The sequence below is a fragment of the Manis pentadactyla genome, chromosome 5, assembly GCF_030020395.1.
Source record: "Manis pentadactyla isolate mManPen7 chromosome 5, mManPen7.hap1, whole genome shotgun sequence".
NCBI classification, from domain to species: Eukaryota; Metazoa; Chordata; class Mammalia; order Pholidota; family Manidae; genus Manis; species Manis pentadactyla.
In genome coordinates, this window is record NC_080023.1 from 32,539,127 (window position 1) to 32,553,303 (window position 14,177).

General features: G+C 36.2%; 1 protein-coding gene across 2 annotated transcripts in view; it reads left to right on the forward strand.

Moving 5' to 3' along the window:
• Positions 1 to 3,026: 3,026 nt before the first annotated feature.
• The window catches only part of WDR19 (WD repeat domain 19), a 99,874-nt gene continuing 88,723 nt past the window's right edge, over positions 3,027 to 14,177 (forward strand). For both annotated transcript variants that reach the window (XM_057502155.1, XM_057502156.1), the window contains exons 1-6: positions 3,027 to 3,082; positions 5,365 to 5,456; positions 5,737 to 5,802; positions 7,643 to 7,768; positions 10,289 to 10,404; positions 14,023 to 14,138. In XM_057502155.1, coding sequence (XP_057358138.1) covers positions 3,077 to 3,082; positions 5,365 to 5,456; positions 5,737 to 5,802; positions 7,643 to 7,768; positions 10,289 to 10,404; positions 14,023 to 14,138 — 522 coding nt within the window. In that variant the 5' untranslated portion in view covers positions 3,027 to 3,076. The remainder of the gene's footprint in view (positions 3,083 to 5,364; positions 5,457 to 5,736; positions 5,803 to 7,642; positions 7,769 to 10,288; positions 10,405 to 14,022; positions 14,139 to 14,177) is intronic.

Below are 14,177 nucleotides of genomic sequence, written 5' to 3' on the forward strand. Positions count from 1 at the left end.
GAATTCCCTGTAGATTGCTTTGCAGTCTCCTACAGATCTATAATTATTTCAAAGTAAAAGGTTAAAAAAAGTGCAAATATATATATAAACATTACATCTTTGCATTTAACGTGATTTACTTGAAATATGAAGACTAGCTGGGGAGCATGGCAATATGAGAGTATTTTCTATGAATAGCATATTTTTAACACATTAACTAAGATAAAAATGTGTCCTATATTCAGGGCTAGACTTAGAGTTTGAAAGAACTGATGCTAGGGCCTCAGCTCTGTGTTATACCTGCCATCTATCCTTCTGAGGATATAAGCATCTGCTAGAAGAAATGGGCTGGTCTTGGGCCTCTGACCACTTTTATCCAGTAAATCTGATCATGTGTATTTATCACAGAATTTTGATGTGTTACAGTTAAGTTTTTCATTACTATCTTTACTCTTTCAGAAGCTTGTTTCTCTAACAATTTTTTCCTAAGTTCCAAATATATTCCTCTGCGTGGCATTTTATTTAACACCATAAGAAAATCTTTATATCTTTTAAGAGAAATTCACATACCTGCTGTGTTTTCAAGAAAAAACTTGAAGTCTGTAGCTACATAAGACAGTATTCATATCTCTCAACCCTACTATGATTTTTCATATTCTCTTCTTTCGCTTAATTTTCTCTCCTCCCTTTGGTATGCTTTTCCTCTGCCCTTTTAGAGAAAGCAGTGTCTTCAGACTGGTTTCCAAAGCAACAGAGTCATTTTACATTTGGTTTTTTAAGGTTGGAGCATAGGTTTTTTAAGAGAAGAAGCTATTTGCCTTCAGGAAAAAACAGGCTACCATCTGATTCCTTGGATTTGGTATACTCTAGAATAAATCAACCATTCTCAATCTGGCTGTATACCATAAAAAGTTTTTAAAGAAAAAAAGAAAGAAAGTAAAGATGGAGCCTGGTTCCATCGCTAGAAATTGTTTCAATAAGTTGAGCCTGAGCCACCCTAAGTGACCCCCAAGTAATTCTAATAATGGAAGCGGGATTGAGAACTATTGCACCATATTAACTCAGAGGAGGTAATGCAAAAATTTTCCCCTAAAGAACAGGAATCATTAAGTTGTCATGGACTCAGAATTTTAATTTCTTCATTTCCTTAACTATTTGATTCATAACCATATATCTGCACCTAGAATCATGCTTGGCACTGAACATGCAGAACTGGACAAAAATAACTGGATTTATGTTGAATATCCAATTCTTTTTTAACCTTAATTGCATATCTATAAATAAGTTGACTTCTTTCAATTCCTCATATTCTTACTCTATCACTTTACATTAACTTCCACTTCTGAGACAAACCCAATAGTATGTTAAAACAAGATGAAATTTGAACCTCTTGAAATGCTTCTCCTTGGTTTGAAAGACTCTATACTAAGTCTATATATCAAGATTCTCTTCATTTTCATTTTCAGCTTTCTGGACTAATTTTATTCTTCTATATGTACTTTCCCTAAACGGTGGCAAAGTTTGCCTCCCCCAAATACGGCACCTTTGTATAAGGATTATTTTGAGATAAAGTTACTTTAAAAAACAGCCAATACAAAAGGGCATTCTAATCTCCCCCTTTCTTCCAGAAAAGAGGAGAACTGCCCTGTGAAAGAGGCCATCCCTATGTCAGAAGGAAAATAACATTCTTATCAAGGAGAAATTAGGATGGAAAGAATTCTATACAAACAGATCTTGCTAACATGATTATCTTCCTTTAACCTCACCACATAGTTTATTTTTCCACAATTGCTTCTCACTGTTCAACCTAATATAAAAGCAGATAGGTTTCACCATTTCTTTGGGTCTTTTCGTTTAGGCTCCCATGTCAAATAACACATAAATTTATTAACAGATAAACTTTTCTACAGTTTTCTGTCTTTTGTCAGTATAATTCTCAGGTCCAGCTGAAAAACTTTAAGAAGGTAGAGGTAAAATTTTTGTCACATCTACCTCCCCTAAACCTAAAGAAGTTCCATTCGCTCTGTTTCAAATGGAAAATTTCTGTATTTCTACATTTTTCTTTCATCCCATCACCTACTAAAGCCATCTCCATCTTAACGTGTAGGTCTTACATCTGAAATCAAACATCTAAAGATACAAATATATCCCATCAGAGATCAGTCTTCAACTTGAGTGTACCATGAATGGCTGCAGAATAATCTTTCAATAAAAATTTAACAATCTACCTAACTGAAAACCCCAGTGCAAGGAAACAGTACTCTAACGAAGAATCCGGAAACATCTATCATTAGTTATTTTAGATCATTTAATTTTTGCTTAGGCCAATCACATTCCTACCTAATGTTGAAAAGGAAAGGATGGGTTGTTCAACACGTTCACACACTTGGGGAAATAAAGTACTTTCATACTCTAAATAATGAGGCACTATATAGTAGGGCATATTTGGGGGGAAAGCTGCCAGCTTCAAAGTCTGAAAAGCAGCAATCAGTACTCATTTTTCCTGCCCACTGTAGCAGGCTCGTTTAGTTGGACAAAGAGGGCCTTGAAAAAACCTTTCACCCACCCTTCTCGCCCAGAAACCTGTTAAGAGGAAAAAACGAGGTGCCTTGTGGGCTTATCCAAGCCCTCTTTGCGTGGACTGTGTTAAAGCATTTGTCTCATGAGTAACTACAGCTTCTTTTACCCAACTTTCAGAGCCTTGCCTTTTTTTCCGAACTTCTTTCAAGCCCTAAAGGTCACTCTTGGCGTCTTAGGAATTGGGGACCGAAAATTACGCAGGCGCCCGTCAAGTTCACAGAACCCGCCTCCTGAGGAAACTCATCCAATCATGAGCCCAACCAGGATGCCGTCGCGCCGCACTATCTACGGATGCTCAACTTCCCGGGACCTAGCTCCGCCTGCGTCACGTGATCCAAGTCTACGCCTCCCGGCCTCTCCCGCGGAGGACGCCGGGAAGCTCCCCGCCTCAGCTGGCGCTCGCTGATTGGTTACTGCTTGCGCGGTCTCCTGGGTGACAAGAACGCTGTAGCCCTTTTTAGAGGAGACCGGGTGCGCCTGCGCACTTGCTAGGTCGCACTGCCGCTGGAGCCTTGAGATGAAGGTAAATAACTTACAAACCCCGGGGGGACTGGAAGACGCGACCACTGGCCCTTCCCTTAGCCAGCCGAGCTTCGCGTTGAGATAGGGGCGTGTGCCCCCTTCCGCTCTCGTGTGCTTGAGTCCTGGGGAAGAGAGCGAGGTGACCAGGCACGGCGGGGGAGCGCGGGCGAAGTTGAAGGAAGCAGGGGAAAGGGGTTAAAAATTGGAGAGGAGAAGGCGGAGAGGGAGGCCTCCCATTTCTGGGACCGCGGACGGAGTTGAAGCGGTGTGGGCAGAGGAAACCTGGCCATGGCCGGAAAAGAGCAAACTGAGTCTGAAGAGACCCCCGATTGCGCGCCGCGGAAAGAAGAGGACGTGTGAATACGTTTGGAGGTTGGCGGTGAAGTTGACTGGATCAAATGGAGCTGCCTTATTTCCTGCAGCTGAACCCCAGGCAACTGCCCGGCGCCCTGAAAAAAGTGAAAACCCTCCAAAAGAGTTGTATTGTCTGTGGCTGGTCCAATTTACAGATTACCTGGTGGTGAATGTACATTATGCATGGAAAATCTGCACTTGCATACGCGGGTCTCACGCTTAAGAGCGTCATCCTTTGCACGCATGGTTTATAGGGTTGGGCTTCTCTAGAACCCCCGCTCCCCGGTCACTAGCTGCAGGTCATTCACCCTTTCGCTTTACCACAGTCATACCCCCTATCCTGATCTGGCAAAGAAATGTAACGTTCAATTTTAAATTAATGTTTACGTCCTAATGGTTCCTCGTGCATCTTAGTGTGGAAATTGAAATTGACAGACCGGTAATCATAACTTCTATTTCCAAAGCGTTTCACAATTTATTAAGTATCAGAAGTGAGGAGATGCTCCTGGTTTACAGTTGAGAGTTCTGTGTTTGAGGCAATTCAAGCGACTTCTTTTAAGCCCCACAGCTAATAAGTAAAAAGCAAAATTTAAATTTTGGTCTTTTGGTTGTGGAACTAAAACTTCTTCCACTGCACTGTGTATGGATTATGTATATAGCGCCACTGAAGAAAAATAATAATGGAAGACCCCAGCTAGAGGAGGTCTACCCATGGAGCGGGTGAAATTCAAATTTAAGGATCCCTCACTTGCATGAAGAAATTCCAGGGCAATGTGGGCACCAAATTGCCAAAGTAAGATGCTTTTAGACTTTTGTTTTCCGTCAAGGGTGTCTTCATGCTCCACAAAACGTTGGATTCACCTGCTTTCGGTAGAGGTGGAGTTCATCTCTTTAACATTATAAATGGCTATTGACTGGCACTTAATTTTGAGCATCGGATGAGTTTTGTGTTGCCACTCAGGTTGTCAAGCTATCTGTAGTAGTATTTAAACAAGTGCCTAGATATGGGCATCATTATTTATAATTTAACCTAACATTAAAAATCTAAATATTTTCATTCAAGCTCTGTGCTTCTAAATGTTCTAAATTAGCACTGCTTGATATAAATCTAATGTGAGCCACTGTAGTCAAAAAAATTTAGCCACATTAAAAATGTTTTTAAAGAAACTGGTAAGATTGATTTTAATAATATATTTTATTTTATCCAGTATATGCAAAATATTTCAACATGTAATCAATATAAGAAAATTAACAGCGAGATAGTTTGCATTCTCTTTCTCATAGCCTGAAATCCAGTATGGATTTTGTATTTACAACCCGGCTAAGTTCAGACTATCCACATTGCAAGTCCTCAATAAAATTTCAAGTCCACGTGTGGTTTGTGGCTTTCATATTGGATACCACAGTTCTTGACTAAGTGAAAAGAAAGAATGACTTTTCAAATGATACACTGTCCACCCAATAGCCAAATTAAACACTTAATGATGAAGTAAATATTACTAATGGGTAAATGAAGAAAGTAATTTTGAAGGAAGTATAGGTGTTTTCCATCTCTCATGGTTAGGAGTTTTTAAACCTTAACAGTCTCGTTACATTTAATCCCAAGAAGCCCATGCCACTGATTATCTATATTCAAGTTTAAATTATTTTATGTAACATCTATAAAACACTAAAATTATAATTTTTATAAAATTTATGTTTAAAGACTAATAAGTTTTATTATCAATGCATACTTTACAGTAAACGATTGTGGTTTTTTGTTTGGTTGGTTGTTTAGTTATTTTGTTTGTTATTTTACTTCTTTTGGATAAGTTCCAACATAAGCCTTTACCATCCTGAATCTCGTTTTCATCATCTGTTTTGATGTCCTTTCTGACCAACCCTTAATTGTATGTTTTGAAAATATAAAAATTGTGTTTATTTTTTTAGCGTGTTTTCTCACTGTTAGAAAAGACTTGGCTTGGTGCACCAATACAGTTCACCTGGCAAAAAACATCAGGAAACTACCTTGCAGTAACAGGGTAAGAGAACCAGTGAATGTTTTAAGTGAATCTGACTCCAAATGGTTGTATGCCCATATAACAACACTCAGAGAAGTTCTTGTGTGATGGGAAAAGTAATATATTCAACTCCATTGACATAACAGTTCATAGAACCTTTACCTGGTAATAACTTTTTTAGATACAAATTATGAAGCTATCATGAAAGAGCACTGAAGTCACTTGGGTGGCAACTTAGTTTTTCATATATATAAATAAAAAAAACATTTAAATCACATCTCTGTGTTCTAATTGCTTTTAGAGCCGATCAGATTGTGAAAATCTTTGATCGCCATGGTCAAAAAAGAAGTGAAATTAATTTACTTGGGTAAGTACAAAGGTAGATCAAAAACTTTTTCAAGCTTTGTTTCCTAAAAGATAAAACAGTACTGTCTTAAAACCATAATCAAGTAGAATTTTATAACTTAATATATAACTTCTATGTCTTCTTTCTTTCTTCATTGGTAAAGGAATTTGTTTAATGAAATACATAGATATCTAGCATATGAGTTAAGAGTTTATATTACAAACACACATACATTCACAGGGAAGTGTTAAGGTAGAATTTTAAATGAGTCCATATGAAAGAATTCCAATTTAATTGTAAACAAGCCTAGAGTGTGTATAGGTAGATAAGACTGCATCACTGTAATATTTCTTATCTAATAAGTTATTGGAAAATACACATACTTCTTAAAGGACAAAGACAATCCATTTTTCAGGAAATTATTCTAGATTACACTAGATATAACTTAAACATTTTTAATGATTTAGTGTAATCATTACCTATATTATTATTTAACTGATAGCCTCAATGGCTATTAAGATATTTAGAGTTCCTCACCTAAGTGGTCTTCTGCGCCATGCTTTTTAAATTCATGTCTGCTTTCTATAGTTTATTGCCACCATCCTTGCAAATCAGGTTTACTTCTCTCAGTCTCCTACCAGCCTTTCCCACCTCCTGCTCTGCCACCACCCACTTCATGCCACCATTTTGGCATTTCCCATTTCATTTCTCTTTAATTATTGCTTCTGGATTCTATATTCTAGGAAACAGAGGTCAAAGTAGTAATAATTATGTCTAAAATAAAATAAGGCACTTAGTGAAAACCTGAATAAATTGTATGAGCTTTATTACATGATATCTGTGACATCTATTTTGGTAATGCAATGGCCTTATTTTTTAACTTCTAAAGTCTTTTGCTGTATTCATCTTAGTTGAATTCGACTGACAAAGGATCTCCAGATAAATAAAATGCCATTATATATTATCTTTAATTGACAGATGATTTTATTAACAATTTGAAAGCTTCCCTCTTTCATACTCCCAGAATTTCTGAAAATATTACTCAAAATTATGATCCCCGTTTGAATAGTTTGAAGAATAAAATAACTGAAGTAATTCCCAATTGCCTTAAATGTAAGTCTGAGTATGGCTTAGCCAATACCCAAGAACAAAGAATCTTAAAATAAAAAATAGCATTAGAGAAGTAGGATGTTTTTAAGTTATAAACATTTTGGACTAATTTTAAGCAGTAAGAAACATAAAATAGAGCATTTCCTATTTATAACTATTTTTTGTAACTATTTTGACATCTTAATTGAATCACTTTTCTTAATTGATTCACCACTTCAGGATTCAGTCTTTCCTTCTTTGCAATCCTACATCTACCCAATCTTGATCTGTTTCATACACAGTGTATCTAGATATAACTATATAACATCATTTCTTATCAGTATCTTTTTTCTCTCTCTGTAAATCTGAAATAACTTTTCAAAACTTGATCGTACAAATTACTTATTGATTCCAATGTGATTCCTTTGTGGAGGTGCTTGATGAATTTGTTTTTACCAAAAGGCCAGGTTCTTTATAGGATCTAAGAAAAACTGCTACCTTATTAGGTAAGATTATATTTAATATAGGGTATGAAAATGATATGTAAAATGTAGTTTACATCTTTTTCTATCCCCTCAACAATAACAAAACATTTTATTATTATCCAAGCAGTGAATAGTGAGCTGTGTTTTTCACTTTAGGAAGTCTATGACTTATTCAAAATAGATTGAAAGGTCTTGTTATAGACAAAAATCATAAATGGGTGAGCATTTAATTTCCTTCCCCTACTTAAAAAAAAATCTAAGTGATGTTTTGCTTTCTTTTTTAAAAGTAACTGTGTTGCTATGGATTGGGATAAAGATGGAGATATCCTAGCAGTGATTGCTGAGAAATCTAGTTGCATTTATCTATGGGATGCCAACACAAACAAAACCAGCCAGTTAGACAGTGGCATGAGGTAAGTATAACTTTTCTATTTTCTAAATCTTCACTTAGAAATGATTATTTGTAGCTTTGATGCTAACAATACTTATTACTTTCCATATAAAGATGCATTAATGAGTTATTTTCATAGAAGTCAATTCCTTTTTATTGTTATGTAAATTTCTATTGATTTTGTCCAATTAAAATGATTGTTATCATTATAAAAGGTGCTTTCAATGGAACAGACTAAAAAATCTAAAGATGAGACAAAACAAATGGGAAAATCTGGAGATGGGATTGGCTGCAGGCATGGCTAGATCTAGGAGTTATAATGATACAATCATTACTCTTTGTCCATCTCTGCGTTCTTCCTTTCTGAGTGGACTTCATTCTAAGTCATATTCTCTTCATGGCTACTGTCAGCTATTGGCTAATATCATTCTTTATATGGCAAGTTATACCAGAGAAAACAGCATGCCCTCTTGTCACATCATCAGTGTCCACTCAGTGCCTCAAAAGGTCTCTGAGTTGGTAGGCAGGGCCACAGAATTGATAATCCCACCAGGTAAAAAGTGGGGTGAAGGGTGGGACAGTTCCCAAGTGGACAATATACTGGACAGACAGAATAATTTACAGATCTCTGCTGAAATATAACTAAAATTTTACAATTTTGACCTTGGGCAAATTGCTTAACCTCTCTCTAAGCCTCAATTTCATCATCTGTATGAAATAGTTATAATAATAATAATAATAATACCTGCCTCATGCACGTTGGCAGGAAGAGATCACACACATACCATAAGTTTAAACTATAAGTTTCCAGTTTATTTATCAAGCAGTAAATGAATCCAGAGGCGGCAAGGTGACTGTGTAGAACAGGACCAAATATGACTCCTTCTTGACCCTTGTTACTTTCTGTCCAACATGTCATGCTTGGTCTGAAAACCTGCATTTCTTGCTCTGTCCTTTTACATGCTGGGTACACATCACTTTTCAGAAAGATTTTATATACTCTGTGCTTCCATTCAAGAGAAAGTTTATAAATATCAAGTACTGGTTCTTGAACCAAATTTGACATCAGGTCACATCCTCATCCAGAGAAAAATGCATAATTAATCCCAGGTGTTTCAAACTGGTGTATCCCTGCCTTCCACTGTCTTCCCATGGATCCATTAACTCACATCATCTCAGAGTTATTGTAATGTTAATTGTATATCATGGCCAGGCATGAATTTAAGATTAGAGTAAAATCAAGAATGTTTTACTATTGATATTGATATTTATTGTCTAAAAAACTTTTGCATATCCAAAGGTATAGCCATTACTGTTTGTTTTTAATTTAATGGTTGATCTATTATACTAACATATTTAATAAGCAAAATTTTGAATATCAGTTTTTCTTAAATATATTTATTTTCCAAACAATTAAATTTCCTTTAAACAATTTAAATTCCATTTACAAAAAGCAATGGACTCTTCTTTTAATGCAAGTATCATTGATACACAATCTTATGTTGGTTTCAAATATACAACAGAGTGGTTCAGTAGTTACTGAATTAAATCATATTATTAAATCTTCACCCCCTCTAGTGCGGTTACCATCTGCCAACATAGGAAGATGTTACAGAATCATCGTACATGCTCAGTGTTGTGTACTATCCCAGTGACCAACTTAAGGGATCACTGTTTATGGAGATGATGAACATCACATTGCATTTTAAGCAGTTGCTTGAGAGCACCTGAGCTCACTACAATAGCAACAGGAGGTGGCTATGCAGTTACTACAGCAGTACAGTGTCTATTGTAGTTAATTTAATGCAGTTATGATATAATACTGCATCTTTACATTTGATTACATTTCTCTTGACTGTGAATGGCATCATGTACTGTCTGTGTTTGTGTGCATAAGTTTTGATAGTTTGAACTTTTTAGTAACAGATTTTTGTATATTTTATTGTAGTAAATGATAAAATAGAGTAGTATCCACATATATATTTGGCATTCATGACATAACTTTTTCTTAAATTTTTCAATATCTCTAGGCTGCACAGTTCATCTACAAGTTGTTTCAGATTGTCACAAATCTTCAAAATTTTTTCCAATATATTTATTGAAAATAGTCCACTTATGAATGGACCCATGCAGTCCAACCCCACATTGTTCAAAGTTCAACGGTGCCATGATTCTTTTTTGAGCATGAGATGTCATCATCCATTAAGATTTTTTCCACATTTAGAATTATCAACTATCATTAGTAGACAAAATAGTAACTATCCCATCATGAGTCATGAAATTTGAGGTTTGTCATGAACAAATTGAAGTCTATATACATTACACATTTTTATATATATTTTAAGTCTAATCAACTGTATAGTCATTTTATAGTGTCTTCAAGATGTCTTTAGCACTTAGTCTTTGTCCTAAAGCATTATGTTGTAATTTTGTACTTCAGCTTCTAAGGAGATGTTATAATTATTCATGAAGTACTTATTTAAAGAACTATTTAAAGCTTGTGATTGTGAATTGCTTAGTAATTTATGTCTAAATGTTACAGGGACCAAATGTCTTTCCTTCTTTGGTCAAAAATTGGAAGTTTCCTGGCTGTTGGGACTGTAAAAGGAAATTTGCTTATTTATAATCGTCAGACATCTCGAAAGATTCCTATCCTTGGTAGGTTATACTTTATATTTGAGACGCTATACATAAATTTACTTTTTACTGCCTCAGATTTGCCTGATATTACAAAGGAAATTCTGTAGTAGTCAGACTCCCCTGGTCAAACCTTAACCTGTAGCTGTACAAGAAGATCACCCCTCTTCACTGCCTGCTAAGAAATACTCGGGCTACACAGACTGTGTTAATGTAAGGTGAGCCTGTGCCTTTGGACACCAGTACATCAGTAGCATGGCTTCCATTTGTCCCTTTCTCATCCGGATTGTACCTCTGGACATGGAGTAGCTCACGTGTATATCAGCACATGAGAAGCTGGACTAAAACTTTCGGTGATGGGTTGGACAGAGTATGTCCACTCCACATCCCTAATTCTGACCTCTCACACTCACCAGACAATTGGTTTAGTCTAGGTGTGGGCTATGAGTTGTATTTGCCTCGTGGTATATGACTCGGTGGGATTTGTGTTTGTTCCTTGTTTGACCTTCTTGGTTCAATCTCTGATTCCTACAACCTCTGGTCACTTAGCATCTGCCCTCTGAATACCCAAGAAGAAACAGTATTGATTCCTTTCAATTACTGTGACATCACGCTGGTGAATAGTGAAACTAGTGGGCTTAATTACATCCACGTGGCCAGGAAAGATGTAATTTACTGAATTCTGGAGGTGAGAGTACCCACAGAACAAATATGAGGAAGTGCCTTCCAATTAAGGACACTTCCGTTTTTTTCACATTTATGTGTATCTTTAATATTAATATTTTTAGTGCTTCAGCTAAACAGTAATGTCATTGACCCATTTGAAAAATTAAAACATTTTGAGTTACCAAAATCAACTTTCACCATATAAATTAATTTGTCTATTTGACTTCAGTTAGGCATTTTTTATATCCCACTTCATCTGGAGGTATATCCTATCAGTTAACTTTTAGGCTCCAGAAATTTGGACACCTGAGGTATATGAAAATTTGCCAAAGCATGAGTATTTGTGTCAGGTATCTGTCATATAGACATGATTTTATATGTGATGTTTGTATTTAATATGAATATTGATTCTGTCCTCAGCCTTATTTATTAACTAGGTAAAATGGGCCTGAAAAGATTCAAGTTTATGTACCTTAGGTCCTTTAGCTAAAAAAAATAGCTGCCTCTCTGAATTGGTTGCTTTTTTTCCTTTTAAATAACTTTCCTAAATCCAGGCCGTTTTGCTTCAGATAGCTGCTGCTATGGGAACCTGATCTGTCAGGATTTTATAATAAACTAAACTTTGTTACCCTGTTTCATCTTGCACTGATTTATTTCCTCCAACTAGACTAAATTCAGGCAGTTCTTACTTTTCATGAGTCTGATATACTTGAATTTACTATGATTTAATTAAATATTGCCAGTCTCCCAATAACATGGCCTAAACTTCAGTTACCATAGTATATTAACTATGAGTTAATATTAACTGAAAAACTCAATACATGTTAAGTGCCTAACATGTATTGAGTAAGCAGGCACATAAAGCGTGTTAACTGTTACAGTTGATATTAAGGCCAACTTGAGTTCTGAGTACTGGAAGCAAAAGGGCCTTAATGTATATAGGAAGGATGAGGAAGAAAGATTTTCCTCCCCCTTTTTTAGATATAGAAGGAAGTTTATCTTTGGCATCCCTCTACCTCTTGTCACATTCTCCTTTTTCCTTTCCTAATGCCCACCTTTTTGGATATCCAGTTCCCCCACTGTACCACCCAAGTGCCTTAATCTGTGATCAGCAAAATCTCTTATATCCCAGTCTCTTCTCTGAATGTTCCCTTCACTTTTGTTTCCTGGTCTCCTGATTTGAAATACTATCAACATCCTGATAACTCCCATATTTATCTCTTCCAAACTCTAGGCTCATATACAGCTGCTTACTCAACATCTTCAATGAGATGTCGAGTAAACACTTCAAATTTAACAACTCCAAAACCCTTTTGATCCACAGCTTTCCCTCTGACCAGTGATGACACTCTGTTCTTTTAGATCTTCAGGCCAAACCTTAGTGCCATCCTTGATTCGTCTCTTTCTTATATCCTCCATATCTAATTTGCCGGAAATTCCTGTGGGATGTACTTTCACATGTCTCTAGCATCAGCCCCTCCTGCTACCACTGTGGTGTGGGCCTCAAACATCTTCCACCTTGATTTCTACAGTCTCTAAACTGGTCCCTGCAATTCGTCTCTTGCTTCACTATAGAATATTCTCAGTGTAGAGGTCAGAGTGAGCCTTCTGTTCATTACCCTCCACTGGTTCTCCATCTCACCCAGAGTCAAAACCAAAGTCCTCACAATAGCCAGCCAAGCCCTGCCTGACCTGGCCCCTGCAAACTCTCTGACTTCATCTGATAATTTGCTCTCCTGTCTTTCTCTGCCCCAGCCATGCTGTCCTCCTTGCTGAGACTCTCACACACCAAGCATACACCTGCTTCAGGATCTACTCACTTAACAACTTTATTCAGAATCTACTTTCTACATAGGTACTGTATTAGGCTCTAAAGGGGTACAAAAAATTAAACAAATGTGGTCTCTGATCTCAGTAACAGCTCAAATAGCTGACACTTATATAGCGTTCCCTATATACCTGGCATTCTAAGTGCTTTAGCTCATTTGATCCACAACCCTATGAGATAGCTCCTACTACTATCCCTAATTTATGGATGATGTGATTAAAGAATAGAAATTTTCAGTAATTTATAGTATTTTGCAGTAAGTGGTGGAGCCAAGATTCAAATCCAGGCAGTCTGGCTCCAGAATATGTATACTTAACCATTCTGCTTTTCACTGTAGATTAATCTTTGATACTCAAGGACTTATCTATCCCATGACCTTCCACAAATGCTCACAATGTCAAGCATATGAGCTCCTTCCCCCCAAAAATGTAATTTTTGTACTGGCTGGCTTCCTGATACTCTAATACCTAATACCACTCACTAGTTCAATAACTCAATTCTTTTTCTTTAATTGAGGTATAATTGATAAACAGTATTATATTGGTTTCAAGTATACAACACGGTTGTTCAACAGTTATACACATTATTAAATCCTCACCCCAACTAGTGCAGTTACTATCTCTGAATGACTCAGTTCTTAACTCAAGTCTCACTGGGGTACATTCGTATTTGCACTTCAGTATTATCACAAATCATAGGTCCTTTAGTTATACACAAATAGTCAAAACTGAATGTAAATCTGCCAGGGGTCTACTGCGTCATGAAGCTGAATATAGTAAAAATAACGACAATGCTTTGGGATTTGCTTCTCTTAAGACATTATTGTTATGAGAAGTTTGGTTATATGGTAAACAAAGTTGTTGGGAAATGGAATATCTTTTTATGTTAGTGCCTGTGCTCATAATCCACATAAAATGTTGGAAGGAAAACAGTATTGTCTTTATATATCTTATCCTGATTCATAGTTTGGTGATAAACTTTTCAATAAGATTGCTTAAACACCAACTGCTTTGATGAGATTTGATAAAATTCCTTGCATGTTTAATTTCCATGGTGTATTACCTAAACTTTAAGATTGACACCACATTTTTTTTTTTAATTTTTGAGAAATCCATATATCTATACAAAAATGATCTTTTTTTCAGGAAAGCATACTAAGAAAATCACATGTGGATGTTGGAATGCAGAAAATCTGCTTGCTTTAGGTGGTGAAGATAAAATGATTACAGTTAGTAATCAGGAAGGTGACACAATAAGACAGGTAATACAGTAATATCTCTTTGATCTGATATTTTCACAT